The sequence below is a fragment of the Eubalaena glacialis genome, chromosome 7 (genome assembly GCF_028564815.1).
Source record: "Eubalaena glacialis isolate mEubGla1 chromosome 7, mEubGla1.1.hap2.+ XY, whole genome shotgun sequence".
Lineage (NCBI taxonomy): Eukaryota > Metazoa > Chordata > Mammalia > Artiodactyla > Balaenidae > Eubalaena > Eubalaena glacialis.
In genome coordinates, this window is record NC_083722.1 from 32,815,109 (window position 1) to 32,832,416 (window position 17,308).

General features: G+C 57.5%; 1 protein-coding gene across 1 annotated transcript; it reads left to right on the top strand.

Annotated features, from left to right (window-relative positions):
- Positions 1–430: 430 nt before the first annotated feature.
- On the top strand, positions 431–14,299 carry CUL7 (cullin 7). The gene is made up of 26 exons (XM_061196190.1): positions 431–732; positions 1,561–2,148; positions 2,582–2,733; positions 2,874–3,371; positions 3,909–4,047; positions 4,145–4,341; positions 4,613–4,841; positions 5,398–5,635; positions 5,722–5,827; positions 6,827–7,054; positions 7,331–7,421; positions 7,525–7,696; positions 7,871–7,976; positions 8,280–8,375; positions 8,510–8,685; positions 8,809–8,942; positions 9,282–9,464; positions 9,725–9,831; positions 9,932–10,114; positions 11,379–11,539; positions 11,704–11,920; positions 12,035–12,323; positions 12,999–13,144; positions 13,261–13,387; positions 13,475–13,680; positions 13,908–14,299. The coding sequence occupies exons 2-26, from the start codon at positions 1,569–1,571 to the stop codon at positions 14,229–14,231; spliced, it is 5,085 nt and encodes a 1,694-aa protein (XP_061052173.1). The 5' UTR covers positions 431–732; positions 1,561–1,568; the 3' UTR covers positions 14,232–14,299.
- The last annotated feature ends 3,009 nt before the right edge of the window (positions 14,300–17,308 follow it).

Consider the following 17,308-nt stretch of genomic DNA (forward strand, 5'->3'; position numbering starts at 1 on the left):
GTTTCTGGGTTTTTTTTAAGGGAGGAGGTACTTACTGGATGGGGGGGGGCGCGGGGACAGAAGCAAACAACCGTTGGCGGGAGGAGAAAGAAAAGAAAAGTATAGGGCAAAAACGGGCCGTTCCCCTCTCATTTCCAGTCGCCCCCCCCCCCGCGTTGCTCCGTGCCTTTATGTGTAATGGAGGAGGGGGGAATAAATGACCTCCAAAGTCTTTTCCAATTCTGACTTTGGGAAGCGAGGAAGGCGCTTCCGGTGACACGAGGAGGGGGACGAAAAGGAAGAGGAAAGGGCGGAGGAGGAGGTGCCGCGCGTCGCCGAGGTGGCACCGGCGGCTCCGCCCCGGCGCTCTCGCAGGGCCCCTAGCTTTCCGCTTGGCCTGGCGGAAATGAGCGGCGGCTCCGGGCGGGCGGGCGGGCGACGGGCCCCCAGAGCTAGGCGGGCGGCGCCGCTGGTTGGGGACAGGCCCCGCCCTGCCAGGCCCCGGAGGCCGCAGACCTGCGCGCAGGCCGGGAGCAGACAGCGCCACGCCCCCAGGGCGTTCGATCCCGCGCGCCACGCCCCCTGCGGCCGCCTGTCCTGCGGAAACACGCCCCCTCTCGCCTCTCCGCCTCGACCCCTTCGGGGGGCCCAGGCGGGGCCCAAATCTCCGCCAGCGCCGCCGCCATAGTCTGCGCCGCGTCCTTAGCTCGGCGAAGGACAGGCGTCACGCCGGGACCCCCATCGACTTCTGAGGTGGCCACAGCCCCGCCGCGGCCCCCCGCCCCGAGCCCGGGTTTTCCTCCGCCCACTCGTCCACCGGACCTCGCGCCCCCGATTCCGCCGCGCCTCGGGTTCTTGTTTATCTGGCCTAGCCCCCTCCCCCGCACCTTGCCGCGCGCCCCTGGCTTATCCGGTCTTCGACCCCGGTCCTACAAGCCTCGCGCCCCTCACCCATCGGGTCTCCTGTGCACCCTGTTCGGGGCCTCACGTCGCCCCCATTGGCCTTGCTGCTTAAGCGCCTCCAATCTCGGGCGCCTCCAGCCTACCAGCCCCTTCTCCCAGCCCGTCGCGCCCTGCACCCTCACTCCACCACCAGGTCTCTGGGTCTTTTGCCCCTGCAGACTCACTCTCTGATGCTTCAATCATTGGAGCTAGCACCCCTTCCCATACTCACTCGGGGTCTCGATCCCCAACTCTACACCCCTCTGGGCTTCGCATACACCCTTCTCAGGTCTGCTGCCGCCTGTCCCAGGGCCCTGGGATTCACTTTAATTCTAAGGCTGCCCTGCCTCCACTGTCCCCTTTCCTCTGCTCCGTACCAACTCGCTCCATGCTGCACGCAGGGCCTTGGACCCTCCTTTTAGCCCCCAAATTTTGAGTTCCTTCAGAACAAACACCCCAGTGTTCCTCTGCTTAGGCCTGGCCCCACCCAGCCTGCAGCAGGCAACTCCTGGGCCCTGCTTTACCCCACCCAGCCCGACAGCTGTTGCCACATTTGCTGTCCCAACTTCTGGGTGTCCTTGATTTTCTGACCTCCCCTCTCACTCTAGCTTGCCTATTCTCTTTTCCTTGTGTTGCCAGGTGCCAGGATGGTGGGGGAGCTCCGCTACAGGGAATTCAGGGTGCCTCTGGGGCCCGGCTTGCACGCCTATCCTGATGAGCTGATACGGCAGCGAGTGGGCCATGATGGGCATCCTGAGTACCAGATCCGCTGGCTCATCCTCCGGCGTGGGGATGACGGGGAAGGCGGTTCTAACCAAGTGGACTGCAAGGCTGAGCACATCCTGCTATGGATGTCCAATGACGAGATCTATGCCAACTGCCACAAGATGCTGGGCGAAGATGGCCAGGTCATCGGGCCCTCCCAGGAGACAGCAGGGGAGGCTGGAGCCCTGGACAAATCTGTGCTGGGGGAGATGGAAACCGATGTGAAGTCTCTGATTCAGAGGGCCCTTCGGCAGCTGGAGGAATGTGAGGGCACCATCCCTCCCGCCCCTCTGCTTCACACTGTCCATGTGCTCAGCGCCTACGCCAGCATTGAGCCCCTCACGGGGGTCTTCAAAGACCCAAGGGTCCTGGACTTGCTCATGCACATGCTCAGTAGTCCCGATTATCAAATTCGCTGGAGCGCAGGCCGGATGATACAAGCCCTGGCTTCCCATGATGCTGGTGAGGGGCAGTGTGGGGAGGAAAGGGGAGCAGGAGAGGGACTGGGTCAGCTTAGCGTCTCACAGGTCCCTGTGACAGAAGCCTCTGATCTCATCAGTACGTAAATGATTCTGTTGCCCTTGTCTTAGGATTGGAAGAAAAGGAGGCGGGAAGGTGAGTGTGGGCATCTCGGCAGAAAAGAGAGACTGAATCCTCAAGAACTTCCTATTAACTGTCTTTCTATGCAGAGGAAGAGTTTAGACTATTAGACTATTGCATATGAGACAGTGATAGCATAGGATAAGATAGTAAGTTTTGGCTTTTGAAGCAAATCAGCAAATCATGTCATTCTTAGTGTGTGGCAGCAAAAGGAGTGAGAGAGTAGAGCGTCTAAGAGAGATGCCTGGGAAGGGCAAGGTTAGGGAGCCGTTACTGATTGGGGTGTGGGTTACAGGGACCCGGACCCAGATCCTTCTGTCACTGAGCCAGCAGGAGGCCATTGAGAAACACCTGGATTTTGACAGCCGCTGTGCTCTGCTGGCACTGTTTGCACAGGCCACGCTCTCTGAACATCCCATGTCTTTTGAGGGCATTCAGCTGCCACAGGTATTCTGTGGGGAGTGTTGGGAGGGAGCTGTGGACAAAATCTAGGGATCAGGCCTTTGTACCTGTCCACAGAGGACAGTGTGGAGAGAGGCACTAAAGCTGGAGCAAGGGGGACACAGGCCAAAGATTGTGTCCTACAGGTCCCAGGAAGGCTGCTCTTCTCCCTGGTGAAGCGCTATTTGCACGTCACCTCCCTCCTGGATCAGTTGAATGACAGTGCTGTGGAACCAGGAGCCCAGAGCTCCACTCCTGAGGAGTTGAGTGGGGAGAGGGGTCGGCTGGAGCTGGAGTTCAGCATGGCCATGGGCACCCTGATCTCGGAGCTGGTACAGGCCATGCGCTGGGACTGGGCATCGAGCAGACAGGGGCCCTCGGCACGGCCCTCCTGTTCCATCTTCCAGCCCCAGCTGGCAGATGCAGGCCCAGGGCACCCACCCGCCCAGGCCCTGCCCTCCCTTAGGAGGTCAAGGCGATTTCGCCCTCGCTCTGAGTTCGCAAGTGGCAATACCTATGCCTTGTACGTGCGGGACGCGCTGCAGCCAGGGATGCGAGTGCGGATGCTGGACGATTACGAGGAGATCAGTGCTGGAGACGAGGGCGAGTTCCGGCAGAGCAACAATGGCGTGCCCCCTGTGCAGGTGAGCAAGAGCGCGGTGGCGGGCCACCGTTGGGGGTCTGTCTTGGGTGGGGCATAGCTGGGGCTTCAAGCTGGGGCCTCTGGCAGGCCACTCAAAGCGAAAACCCTCAGTAAGCTGGGTATGGTAAAAGGGGGTCAGCAATTGAGAGGGGGGCCGTTTGGAGGGCTGAGAAAATCTGCCTTTAGGAGACTCTGAGGTCAGGAGGGCTCACTCCCAGGAAGAAGACTGATACAGGAAGACCATCCCAAAGGTCAAGTTCAGGAACACAGTGTGGTTAAGGCCAGGAGGAAGTGTGGGGGCATAAGCCACCAAGGATAGGTGAGAGGAGAGAGCCTGTTCTCATTTGGGGAAGGCATCCTTTGTGTGCGTGTACGTGTTCTCCATATACCACAGGTTTTGCTCTTTAGAGGTTTTTCCAAACCTGGCCAGGTGGTCAGCCTGAGGGCTGTGAGGGCTGTGTGTCCTCATCATCGGGCCACAGCCGGTCATTAGGTGAGCTCTCTTCCCCTTCCCTCTCTTTTTTCCCATATCCCCCAGGTGTTGTGGGAGTCGACAGACCGCACCTACTGGGTACACTGGCACATGCTGGAGATTCTGGGCTTTGAAGAAGACATCGAGGACGTGGTTGAGGCTGATGAGTACCAGGGGGCAGCGGTCAGTGGAGCTGTGGGTGTAGGTGAGCCCAGAGGGGAAGCAGGGATCAGCTCTGAGCAGAGGAGCGGTGGTCTGGCTGGGCGGGCAGTGACGTCCCTGTGCCCCTCTCATTTCCACAGCCCTGCCCTCCTGGCGGTGGAAGCCCATGGCAGAGCTCTACGCTGTGCCCTACGTGCTGCCTGAGGATGAGGACGCTGAGGAGAGTGAACACCTGAGCCAGGCCGAGTGGTGGGAGCTCCTCTTCTTCATCAAGAAGCTGGATGGACCCGACCATCAGGAGGTTCTCCAGATCCTCCAGGAGAACCTGGATGGGGAGGTAGAGCTGCCCAGAGACACACAGAGGTTGGAGGGCTGGACTGTGATAGAGCATTTGGAAGGCCCGGGACGGGAAGTGGAGGGTGATAGCATAAGGGCTGCAGGGGAGGGGTCTAGGATGTTTGGAGATGTTGGCGAGCTGTTTGGGAGGAGCCCCCATGAGAGATTTGGGGTGGAGAAGGCGTATGCAGAACTCCTTTCCCCTGGCAAATGCCTCTGGAGCCTCTGCACCGGCAGAGCCGCCTGCAGTGAGAGCTTCTCCCCGATGACAGATTCTGGATGACGAGATCCTGGCTGAGCTGGCCATGCCCATGGAGTTGGCCCAGGACCTGCTGCTGGCTCTGCCACAGCGACTCGATGACAGCGCTCTCAGGGACCTGCTCAACTGCCGTGTCTACAGGAAATACGGGCCCGAGGCCCTGGCAGGGCAGCTGGCCTACCCATCCCTGCTGGAAGCCCAGGCCCAGCCTCAGGAATCAGCAGACGCAGCCACAGTGGAAGGTGGGGTGCCAAACAGACAGCAGCTCTGCACACTGGCCTCTGGGAGGGCATTAGCCCGGGAGGGATGTCTGTGCTGGTTTTTGTGCAATCCTCTCTGGAAAAGATGGCACTTTAGGAAGAATCTGAAATTTCGAGATAAGCAGTGAATGGAGAAGCAGACATTGTCCTCCCTCCAAAGTATGAAGGAGAGTGTCAAGTTAGAACATTGCAAGAAATTTGAAGCCTTGAAAGCCCTCACATTGAATTTTTTCTGTTGTAGAGAGAAACAGATTATTGCATGCTTCCAGATATAGGGAAATGCTCTGCTATTTGCAGATAGGAAGCTCCTTTGCTATTTTAAGAATACAAAATAAAAAGTTTGTCATGAAGCTGTCTTAAAAGTACGTTAAGAGATGCTATGAGATCCCCAAAACCTAGCGTTTAGGGGGGGGAAAAAATTAAAAATATTTTTAGGAGAAATGAGGAAACAAGAGTTGAGAGTTACGAATGTCTCTCCTTTTCTGATCCTTCACGTCACTAACAATGGCCAACTCTTGTGACTTCCCCTTTCCTGTAGCAAAAGAAGCCCCGACTCAGTGCCCCAACACTCCCCTGCAGCGTCTGGTGGAGGGTTACGGTCTGGCTGGGAAAATCTTCCTGGATCTGGAGCGAGCCCTCAGCTCAGAGGGGCCCCGGGAAAGCGAGGTCAAGCCACTCCTGCTGCAACTGCAGCGGCAGCCCCAGCCCTTCCTCGCACTGATGCGGAGCCTCGATACTCCCGTGGCCAACAAGGCCCTGCACCTGGCCGTTCTGAGGTGAGGGGGTGGTGAGGGGCAGGGCTGGGCAGAGGGGTCTCTGAGGCTGGCTGCATATCTCTGTCCTCCTGCCCCCTGCTCCCCAGAATCCTGATGCGGCTGGTGGACTTTCCCGAGGCATTGCTGCTCCCCTGGCATGAGGCCATGGACGCCTGCATGGCCTGCCTGCGGTCCCCAGACACTGACCGAGAGGTACCCCTGCCCTGCCCTGGGGAGATGCTGAGAGGGGGAGGACGCCAGGCAGCTTCTGGCAAGGCAGACCCCCTGGGCGGGGCTCGAGAGGGCACCATGGAGCCTTTGTGCTCTTGGTTTGGGTTTCGTTTTTAAAATTGAATTGTATTTTTTAAAATAGGTCGTACATTCACACAGTTCACAAATCAAAACAATATAACAAGGTAGAAACAAAATTCTCACTCCCACCTGAGTCCCTGTCCTCCCAATGCCACCCACATGCCCCTTATTGGTAACCATTTGTATTAATTTATGTATCTTTCCTGTGTTTCATTATGCAAATATATCCCAAATGTGTGATCTTATTTGCCATCTCCTTTGTTACATAAAGGATATCTATATTACATTAAGAACCTCAGTGGCTTCTGTTTGGCTGGGCCTGTGAAGGGAAGGAGGGTGAAGGAGGCAGAGGGGACCATCACATCCCAGAGTCCCCTGCCACAGAGCGCTCCTGGGCACAGAAGGCTTGGGAAGCGGTCAGAGAACTAGGGTCATGGAGGCAGCGGGTGTCTGCAGCACACACCTTTGGCGGCTACCCAGATTTTAGCTCTGTGGTGGGCTTACTGAGTGTCCACATATATATCTGGTCCCTCTCGGCCCCCTCTTTGCCGTCAGGTGTCTGTGCTTGGGGGCTGAGCATCTCATAACACAGCCCCACAGCTGGTTCTTGGGACAGCTGGGCCTGAAAAGAAACAACCGGGATGCCCCCTGCACCTATTGCCAGTGTAATCAGTAGTCAAGAACCCCAGGGTCCAGGGCACATCTTGGCTTTTCCATTGCAGTTTGTTTGGTTCTCTAATTCCACCGAGCCCTCATGTCTCCTCATCCTTGTCTTTTTACTTCCTCACTCTGTTAACTGCAGTAGCCCTGGCACCCAGCACACAGTAGGTGTGTAGTCAGTACTACTGAAGACGCTTGTGGTCTGTCCCCTTTATTCACCTCCCCCTGCCTCCTTCCCAGGTGCTCCAGGAGCTGATCCTCTTCCTGCACCACCTGGCCTCGGTGAGCAGGGACTATGCCGTGGTGCTGAATCAGCTGGGAGCCCGAGATGCCATCTCCAAAGCCCTGGAAAAGCACCTGGGAAAGCTGGAGCTGGCTCAGGAGCTGCGGGACATGGTGTTCAAGTGTGAGAAGCATGCCCACCTCTACCGGAAACTCACCACCAACATCCTAGGAGGCTGTATCCAGGTCAGGAGGAAGGGCAGGGGGAAGCCTGTGGGTTCACAGCTGGGTAAGAGTATGAAACCCAAGCAGTGGCAGGGGAAGGGGGTGTGTTCCTGAAGTTGGAAGGCAGGTGAATCTAGGGAATCTGGGGCCATTTGTTCCTGGCCCCGCTTTCCCAGCTGGTCCTGCTCTGCCAGTGTTACGGAGTTAGTCCCGCTGCTGCTGGGGTTTTTCCTCCACGTGTGTTTCCATGTCCCTGCCCCGTCCCCGTACCTCTTCTCTCCGATGTCTGGGCTGCAGATGGTGCTGGGCCAGATCGAAGACCACAGACGAACGCACCGCCCCATCAACATCCCCTTCTTTGACGTGTTCCTCAGATACCTGTGCCAGGGTTCGTGCCTGTCCCCCCGTCACCCCGTGTCCCCACACGTCCGTCTGTTTTCCCTCCACACCTGCCAGGGCTGTGACCGCCACCCCTTCCCGCTTGCCCGCAGGCTCCAGCGTGGAGGTGAAGGAGGACAAGTGCTGGGAGAAGGTGGAGGTGTCCTCCAACCCGCACCGGGCCAGCAAGCTGACGGACCGCAACCCCAAGACCTACTGGGAGTCCAGCGGCAGTGCCGGCTCCCACTACATCACCCTACACATGCACCGCGGTGTCCTCGTCAGGTAACACGCTCCATGCCTGTGCCTAGACACACACCCACGCTGTCCCGTGACTTCCCTGCCGTTTGTCTTGGGGAAGCACCCACACCCCCCTGAAGGTGACCAGCATCCCCTTGGCTGTGTCTGTGAGGACATGACTGGATCCGGTTCCGATTGGTCCCTCTGCCCCGCTCCCAGGCAGCTGGCTCTGCTGGTGGCTGGCGAAGACTCAAGCTACATGCCGGCCAGGGTGGTGGTGTTCGGGGGCGACAGCGCCACCTCCCTTAACACGGAACTCAACTCGGTAGGGACCCCTGTGCCATTAGGCCACCCCTCAAGGGATCCACCCTCCTGCCCAGACCCCTAAATGCCTATATTCCTCCCTGCTTTGAGCCCCATAGTAGATGAAGTCCATCCCTGTGCCCGTGTGACAGCATCAGGCCCTGAGCAGTGAGGGTGGCATTAGGACCCCTTGGTCAGGACCCCGCACACCCCAGAGCTGGGGGAGGGAGGGACACAGCAGGCAACGGGAGCAGACTAGGGTTCTTTCAGCACTCCCATCCACGCACGTGACGGCGCTCTCTGCCTGCCACCCCCTTGCCACCAGGTGAACGTGATGCCCTCTGCCAGCCGGGTGGTCCTCCTGGAGAACCTGAACCGCTTCTGGCCAGTCATCCAGATCCGCATAAAGCGCTGCCAGCAGGTGGGGCCGGGGGAGAGAGGCAGCCGTGGGCACAAGGCACTGTGGCCTATAACTGTTGCAGATCTTGGGCCACCTCTCCAGCCCCTCCTGAGGAGGGTATGGGGCCGGTGGAAATGGGCCTTTGCACGTTGCAGGGCGGCATCGACACGCGCATTCGGGGATTAGAGGTCCTGGGCCCCAAACCCACGTTCTGGCCGGTGTTCCGGGAGCAGCTGTGTCGCCACACACGCCTCTTCTACATGGTCAGGGCGCAGGCTTGGAGCCAGGACATCGCGGAGGACCGCAGGAGCCTCCTGCCCCTGAGCTCTAGGTGTGTGTGAGTGCGTGTGTACCTGTGTGCATGAGAGGGGTAGCTGGCGATCTTGGGCTGGTGGACACGGGAGTCACTTAGGCCTCCAGCCCCCAACACCTTCCTCCCCACTCTTCTCCCCAGACTCAACGGGGCTCTACGTCAGGAGCAGAATTTTGCCGATCGCTTCCTCCCAGACAGTGAAGCTGCCCGAGCACTGGGCAAGACCTGCTGGGAGGCCCTGGTCAGCCCCCTGGTGCAGAACATCACCTCCCCCGGTAACTGTCCCTGCCCCTGGCCCCTTTACTGTCCTGTTGCTCGGCCCTGCTCATCAGCCCCTTCTTGCTCTAGCCTAGAGCCACCTGGGTTATGCTCTTGGCCCTTTGGATACCTGCGTTCATTCAGTACCCCCAAGCCCCATTTTCACAGCCCAGGGGCCGCCTCGTTTCCCGTGTCTCCTGGCTGCCAGCTGACACCACATGGTCAGGCGGGACCTTGCTACCTCCCTTGCCATATCGTTCTGTCCTGCTGCTCTTTCTTGGCACTCCTGTCCAGCCCAGCTTCCCCACTGCCCTGGAGACATGCCCTGCCTGGGCTTGTTTTTCCCCTGCCTCCAGATGAGGATGGTGTCAGCCCGCTGGGCTGGTTGCTGGACCAGTACCTGGAGTGTCGGGAGGCTGCCCACAACCCGCAGAGCCGCGCAGCAGCTTTCTCCTCACGGGTGCGCCGCCTCACCCACCTGCTGGTGCACGTGGAGCCCTGCGAGGCAGCCCCTCCAGTGGTGGCCGCTCCTCGGCCCAGTGAGTGCTGGGGGCTCAGGCGGGAGCTCGGTTGGGGGCCTTCCCTCCCCCAACTCACATACTACAGGCGTCTTTCCCTCCTCAGTCTCCCCTCCCTGCATGCTCAGCCTGTTCACCTTCTGGTTTGTGTCACCCCCACCTGGGAGCATCATTTTGGGTGGCAGAATGTCAGGAAAGAACCCCAGGCTCACCCTCGAATGGGGACCCAGGAGCTGAGGGCTGCCACCGCCTTGCCTCTGCCCCTTCCCCTGTCTCCACAGAGGGCAGAAACAGAAGCCATGACTGGAGCTCCCTGGCCACCCGGGGGCTTCCCAGCAGCATCATGAGAAACCTGACCCGCTGCTGGCGGGCAGTGGTGGAGGAGCAGGTGGGCAGGAGTGGCGGAGGGGGGGCGGGGAGGGAGGGCAGAACTGTGCTGTTGGTTTGTTGGGTTGCCCTTCACACTGCCGCCCCTTCCCACCCTCCAGGTCAACAGTTTTCTGACCTCACACTGGCGGGATGATGACTTTGTGCCCCGCTACTGTGAACACTTCAGTAATCTGCAGAAGTCAAGCTCCGAGCTGTTTGGGCCACGGGCAGCCTTCTTGCTGGCGCTGCAGAACGGCTGTGCCAGTGCCCTGCTGAAGCTCCCTTTCCTCAGAGCTGCCCACGTAAGCCTCCCATCCTCTCCTCCCCTGGGGCCTCTCCCCCTAAACTCTCCCTTTCCCTCCTCAGAATGGCCCACCCTTCCATTCCCACTCAACAAGGAGCATGTACAATACTAATATAGAACCATGTTATCAAAAACTCAAAAAAACAGGAATACCCTGGTGGTCCAGTGGTTAGGACTCTGCGCTTTCACTGCTGTGGGCCCAGGTTCCATCCCTGGTTGGGGAACTAAGATCCCATAAGCCGTGCCCACAGCCCCCCCCCAAAATAAAAGGTAAGATAAAAGAAAGAAATGGCCCACTTTGTACCATCCTAATACATCTCAGCACACTTTCTTCTACTTGTGTGCTTCATTTCACATAGTTTACTCACAAGTAGCTAAAATGCTTTATTCTGTTTTCTTTTGACCCTTACATGAAAAGCCATTTTCAGTGTTGCTGTTTGTCTTCAAACTTTTGTATAAATTCCATCCAATAGATGTATCGATACTATAATTTACTCCACCATTCCTGTCATTCCACAAATATTTAATAAGCACTTAAAATGTGTCAGGCACTGAGATAAGAGCTGAAGATAGACGAAATCCCTTCCCTCAAAGTTTACAGTCTGCTAGAGAAGATGGACAATTAAGCAGAGTGCCCTGGTAAGCAGAGAACAGCGAAGTGGGAGCCAGAAGCATGGCTGTAACGACGTGGTGTGACCATCTTTGTGCACATAACTTACAGGCATACCTCCTTTTATTGCTCTTCGCTTTACTGTGCTTTGCAAATAATGCATTTTTTGCAAATTGAAGGTTTGTGGCAACCCTGTGTTGTCAGGTGATGGTCAGCATTTCTTAGCAATAAAGTATTGTTTAATTAAGGTATGTACACTGTTTTTTAGGCATAATGCTATTGCACACTTAATAGACTACGGTATAACGTAAACATCCTTTTGTATGCGCTGGGAAACCAGAAAATTTGCGTGACTTGCTTTATTACGGTGGCAAACCCGCCATATCTCTGAGATGTGCTTGTGTCTCCTTGCATTGAGTTACTATTGTTAGTTTGATTTTAGACATGATAAATGTGAAAAAAACAGTTTTCATCATTTTAGTATTGTTAACTTACACAGTTGTTAATGATTTTATAAGAGTTTTATAAAATCGCTGACCAGTTGATGAACCTGCTGGCCATTCATATCTCCTTCCTCAGACCCTCCCGCTGCTCCCACTCACCTCCTCCGTTCTCTCCTTCATAGTTTTCCTGTGCTCTCCCCACTGCCCAGGTAAGCGAGCAGTTTGCACGGCACATCGACCAGCGGATCCAGGGCAGCCGGATCGGTGGGGCCCGGGGGATGGAGATGCTGGCCCAACTGCAGCGATGCCTGGAAACCGTCCTGATCTTCTCTGGCCTGGAGATTGCCACCACTTTCGAGCATTACTACCAGTGAGTGTGGACCAAGGGAGTGGGAGGTGGGGGGAGGCAGGATGACGGGCAGGGCCAGCCCTCGGGGCTGGGAGGCTGGGGTCCCGGCAGGCTGGAGTCCCGGAGCGGGGGGAGCCATGCCGAGCACCCACACTGAGGCTCAGCCTGGGCTGTGCGCGCTGCAGGCACTACATGGCGGACCGTCTCCTGAGCGTGGGCTCGAGCTGGCTGGAGGGGGCCGTGCTGGAGCAGATCGGCCCCTGCTTCCCCAACCGCCTCCCCCAGCAGATGTTGCAGAGCCTGAGCTCCTCGGAGGAGCTGCAGCGCCAGTTCCACGTGTACCAGCTCCAGCGGCTTGATCAGGAACTCCTGAAGCTGGAGGACACAGAGAAGAAAATACAGGTGGGCGCTGGGGAAGGGAATTAGCAAGTGGGAGGGTGGGAGGCACAGAGAGAGGCACGGGGCAGACCAGAGGAGCCGCTGGCTTTGGGGTGCCCTGTGTTCCGTCGTCTTCAGGTGAGCCACGAGGCCAGTGGCAGGGGGCACGAGAGAGGGACCGGAGAGGAAGCTGAGCTGGAAGCTGGGGCAGCATCGGCGGCCGGCGGGGCGGGAGAGGAGGCGGCCGAGGAGGAGGATGAGAACGAGGACCTTTACTATGAAGGGGCGATGCCAGAAGTGTCTGTGCTCGTCCTGTTACCACGCTGCTGGCCCACTGCCTCCATCTGCCACACGCTCAACCCCAGAACCTGCCTGCCTGCCTACCTGAGGGGCACCTTGAACCGATACTCCAATTTCTACAACAAGAGTGAGCAGCTGGCCGAGAGAACTGGGGGCTGGGACACCGGGAAAGAACCTGGGCTTGGGGGTGGCCCCTGGGGCTGGCAGCCTTCACGGGGTAGATTTGAGGAAAAGGGCAGGAGCTTAGGTTTGGGGTGGGGCTACAGGTGCCAGATCCCCAGCCTGTTGTCTTTTCTGTCTTTAAAATAAGACCCAGGACTCCCTTTGTGGGTGGTGGGGAGGATGGAGGCAGGAGGCATCTGAGACCACCAGAGAGTGGTGGGTGTCTCGTTCCTGGTCAGTCATCGTAACCTAAGCTCCCCAGTGGGGGCTGATCCTGGGCTGGGCAGCGACAAAGGAGCGGGGGTGAGACTTAGACCCTGCCCTCAGGGAGCTCGTACACTACTGGGGGAGACGTTTCTAGTTTGATGAGAGCCCCAATCCTTCCTCACTTCGTGGTTTTGTCTCCCTTAAAAATTGGGGAACTCCTCGAAGGCACTGATCACAGCCTGCCTGACACAGGTGGGCTCCCCTTACCCAGGAGGCAGACACAGAGAGGACCGAGCTCTGGAAGCTCAGACCAGGAACCACAGTGTCCAGAAACACTGGGCCCCAGACTCTGCAGAGATTAACGGGGACAAAGCTCCACCGATGGTGCGTCCTCACCAGCCCCCCTGACTCCCTCCTCCTCCCTGACACTCAGGTCAGAGCTACCCTGCCCTAGAGCAGGCCCCGCAGAGGCGACTGCAGTGGACATGGCTGGGCCGGGCTGAACTGCAGTTTGGGGACCAGACGCTGCATGTGTCCACCGTGCAGATGTGGCTGCTGCTGCATCTCAACGAGCTGAAGGTGGCCCATCCCCTCACGCCTCCCTGCTCTTTCCCACCTGTCCCTCCTTTTCCTTCCCTCCACCCTCTCTGCTCCACCTCCTGGGGAGGCCCTGACGCTTCCCTCCTCTTCCTAAGGCGGTCTCCGTGGAGAGTCTGCTGGCGCTCTCGGGGCTCTCTCCAGATGTGCTGAATCAGGCAGTTGGGCCTCTTACCTCTTCAAGGGGCCCCCTGGACCTTCACGAGACAAAGGATGCCCCAGGAGGTCTGTACTTAGGGCCCCGGGGCCTCTGCCCTGAGCTGGGGCCAGCCTCCTCGAGGGCCCCCCACAAGTGACCAGCGCTTATTTCAGGGGTGCTCAAGATTCGAGATGGTAGCGAGGAACCCAGGCCTCGGAGGGGCAACGTGTGGCTCTTCCCAGCTCAGACATACCTGAAAGCTGAGGACGAAGAGGGCCGGAACTTGGAGAAGAGACGGAACCTTCTCAACTGCCTCATTGTCCGAATCCTCAAGGCCCACGGGGACGAGGGCCTGCACATTGACCAGCTTGTCTGCCGGGTAGGCGGGGGTGGGCGTTGGGTGAGGAGGCTTTGCCGGGGGCAAGGGGCAGTCCACAGGAGGAGATGGATCCACATTTGAAGTTTCTGGCTCACTGTAGAGCCTGTAGTGGGTGAGGAGTGGGGTTGGGGTGCTCCTCATGGCTTCACTGTCCTGGGGCTGGGAGCTAGAGGTGCGGTAAGCTGGGCATCTCTGACGTATCGTTTCCCCTCCCTGCTCCATACCAGGTGCTGGAGGCTTGGCAGAAGGGCCCATGTCCTCCCAGGGGCTTGGTCAGCAGCCTTGGCAGGGGGTCCACCTGCAGCAGTGCTGATGTCCTCTCCTGTGTCTTGCACCTCCTGGGCAAGGGCACAGTGAGACGCCAGGATGACCGGCCCCAGATGCTGTCCTATGCTGTCCCCGTGACTGTGATGGAGCCTCACACCGAGTCCCTGAACCCCGGTTCCTCGGGCCCAAACCCACCCCTCACCTTCCACACCCTGCAGATTCGCTCCCGGGGCGTGCCCTATGCCTCCTGCACAAGCACCCAGAGCTTCTCTACCTTCCGGTAGCCCTGGACATGGGCTCAGGGTTATGTAGGGCGGCGCTTTCTACAGAATAAAATGCAGCAGTTTGATTACTTGGCCTGTGTGGTGACTGCTAGGGAGCTGACAGGGACAGGGGCTTTCCTGGCTGAAAGGGGAGAAGAGCCCTCCGCTCTGAGGCAGTCTTATGCTGTGCCAGGAGTCTCTCTTTGGGTGAGGATGGCAGGCTGGGGAGAGGGGTAGAGGGAGTCGGGTGCGACTGAGCATCCCCCTCCTGGCCGGGGGATTAAGTGGACTCCGGGGATGGGTCTTCTCGGAGGGTATGTGGTCAGAAGTGCTTTCACCTTGGCAGGGTGGAGATTCAAGCCCATGTTGCCACGCGCTGGATGGCTTGCAACTTCGGCAGATCATCCAGCAGGGCTCCATTTCACTTGTTTGTGGAATTGGACAGTCACTGTGGGACTCTGATGTGTGGGAGCCTTTGACACGGTGAAGGCTTTGCCACCAAGTCCCTCTTCTGGCCACCACGCTCAGCAGTGTGGTGCACTGCGCCGTCCCGAGGTGAGGCTGACAAGGGGACTGTGAGGTAAAGGACCCTTGCGGCCACTACAGGCACCCAGGACCTTAATGTGTTCCCCACGGACCCTCTAGGGTCTGGGTTAGAAGCCGACCTAGAAGGATCTGCAGCTCCCACGGGCTCCGCCTCTTTGCCCCTCTCTACTCCCCTGCCTCTGCCCTCCTCTGGCTGTGCAGAGCTGCACACTGTCGCCAGAGCTGGACCCCAGCTAGCTCCAGAGGCAGGCCTGTTGCTCTGTGCTGCGGGGTGGAGCTCTGTGTCTGGGCAGGGCCCTTAGTGCAGGAGGGAAGGAGTGACCCAGGTGTCCTGAATCCATGACTAGGTGACTTAGGAGAAAGCTACAGAAGAGTCAGGTGGTGGGAGAGGGCACAGAGGCCGGAGGAACTGGGTGCCACCCAGGACTGACATTTGGAATAGAATCTGTAAGGGAAAAAGCAGCCAGGGCTTGGAGTCAGGATGCCCAGGATGAGGCAACAAAGCAAAGTGTGGACACAGCGGGCCCCTGCTTGCTTTGCAGTGTGGTGGCCCTATGGTGCCGTTCGTGGTTCTCACAGCAGAACCGTCCTGTTGGTCCGTGCTATTCTGAGGCAGCATACAGACAGGCGGCAGCAGGCTGGGGCAGCAGTGGGCACACTGGGGTTGCTGCACTTTGTCACTTGGTTGCTCCTCCACCTTTGTACCAGAGATCATGGCCTGTCTCTCTTTCACTGGCCCAGGCCATGTCCTCCTTTTTGAGCCAGCTCTGTGGGGCCAGCACCTTTTGCCTCTCTGGGTTCTCATGCTCTTTATGAGCCTATCCTTTCCCACAGAAACCCAGAGAGCCCCCGGACTCTAGTAGCCAGGCCAGCGTGCACCACATGCGGGGACCAGATGGGACTTTCTCCCACTGCCACCTCCTGGGCTGCTGCTGCCCCCACGGGCTCTGGTGTGGGCTGAGCTCCAGGCCACTAGTCTCATCCACGGAGCCCCCTTATTCGTCCCACTCAGTCACCCTGCCCCGAAGTCTCCCACAGGGTACCCACCTGCTCATCTGCAATGGACAAACCTCCAACAGTCCTTAAAGGAAGAGCGCACCAGCCATGATGCCAAAACCCTGCACATTCCTGTCTGCAGTCCAGCTCCTACATTGCCCACTGTCCTCCACACAGAGTCTAACCCCACTTTCACTCTGATCTGCCTGATCTGGTACCCAAATCCAGCCACCCAGGCGAGCAGTCCTGATTGCCCTTCTCTCACCAGCACCAGTAAAGATCTGAGCCTCCTTCCCTGCCCTCAGGATTTTCCATCTCTACAAGGGCAAACACTTCCTGGCTGACTCAGGGGATGAAAGTTTGCTTCCCTGATCCCCTTGTGATACCATCCTCACAGCCTCAATTCCTTATATCCCTTTAGCTGGTTTGCACACCAAGGACCACATAATGATCCCATTTATATGAAATGTCCCCAAATCGGCAAATCTAGAGACGGAATGTGGTTTAGTGGTTGCCTAGGGTTGGGGGGATTGGGAAGAACTGAGGAGTGACTGCTAGAAGGTACGGGGTTTCTTTTTGGGGTGTCACAAATGTTACAAAATTGTGGTGATGGTCACACAATTCTGTGAATATACTAAAAACCACTGAATTGTACACTTTAAATGGATACATCGTATGGTATGTGAATGATATCTCAACAAAGCTGTTAACAATAAAAACCAAAACCAACCAGACCAACCCACAGCTGAAGCTCAGAGCTCTCCATCTCCTCTGGCTCCTCGTTGAAGGGGAAAAGTAGCAGTTTGGAGGCTTGGGGACCGATACAGCCGTGTGGTGGACATACATTACGGTTTCTTGACTGCCCTTCACCTGAACCCCCTTCTTGTGCTTAGAAACTCCCTACCACAAACCTAGGGAGAAGGTAGGGCCCACCTCCCACCATATGAAAGACCAGACACTTGGCTTTCCCAGCATCGCCTTTGCAGCCAGGTGACTCGATGCCTCTGCCAGGAATGCCTCAGTCTAGAGCAGAGCAGGAGGAAGTGGAGCACCTTTGGTGTCGGCACTGACATCTTCACGTCAACACTGGTTCCCAGGTAGGACTTACAGTGCTTTTAACTGCTCTGACTTTATCCCCCACTCCTTTTTTGGAGCTTCTCTCCAGCCTTCTTAGTGTTTCTGTGAGCCCAGTAGTTCAATAGTCTATTTCTGCTTTTATCAGCCAGAATCGGTCTTCTGGCTTTCAGCTAGGCTTGACACACGTGACACTGGGGACCCTGTAGCACTGGCTCCCTCACTCCCCCTGGGACAGGTGAACTATCCTGGTAGCTAGAGCCCTCATCTAACAATCATTGGGAGAAGCGCATTTTATGCATTTCTGTCATCAGAACTGCATCTTTTCCCCCATCCCAGAAGCATCAGGCAATAACAGATGTCTTAGCTTCTAATTCTACCTCTTCCTTTCCCTTACAGCTGCTTTTTATTTTTTAAATTATTATTTTTTTGGCTGCGCCACACAGAACACAGGATTTTAGTTCCCCAACCAGGGGGCCCCC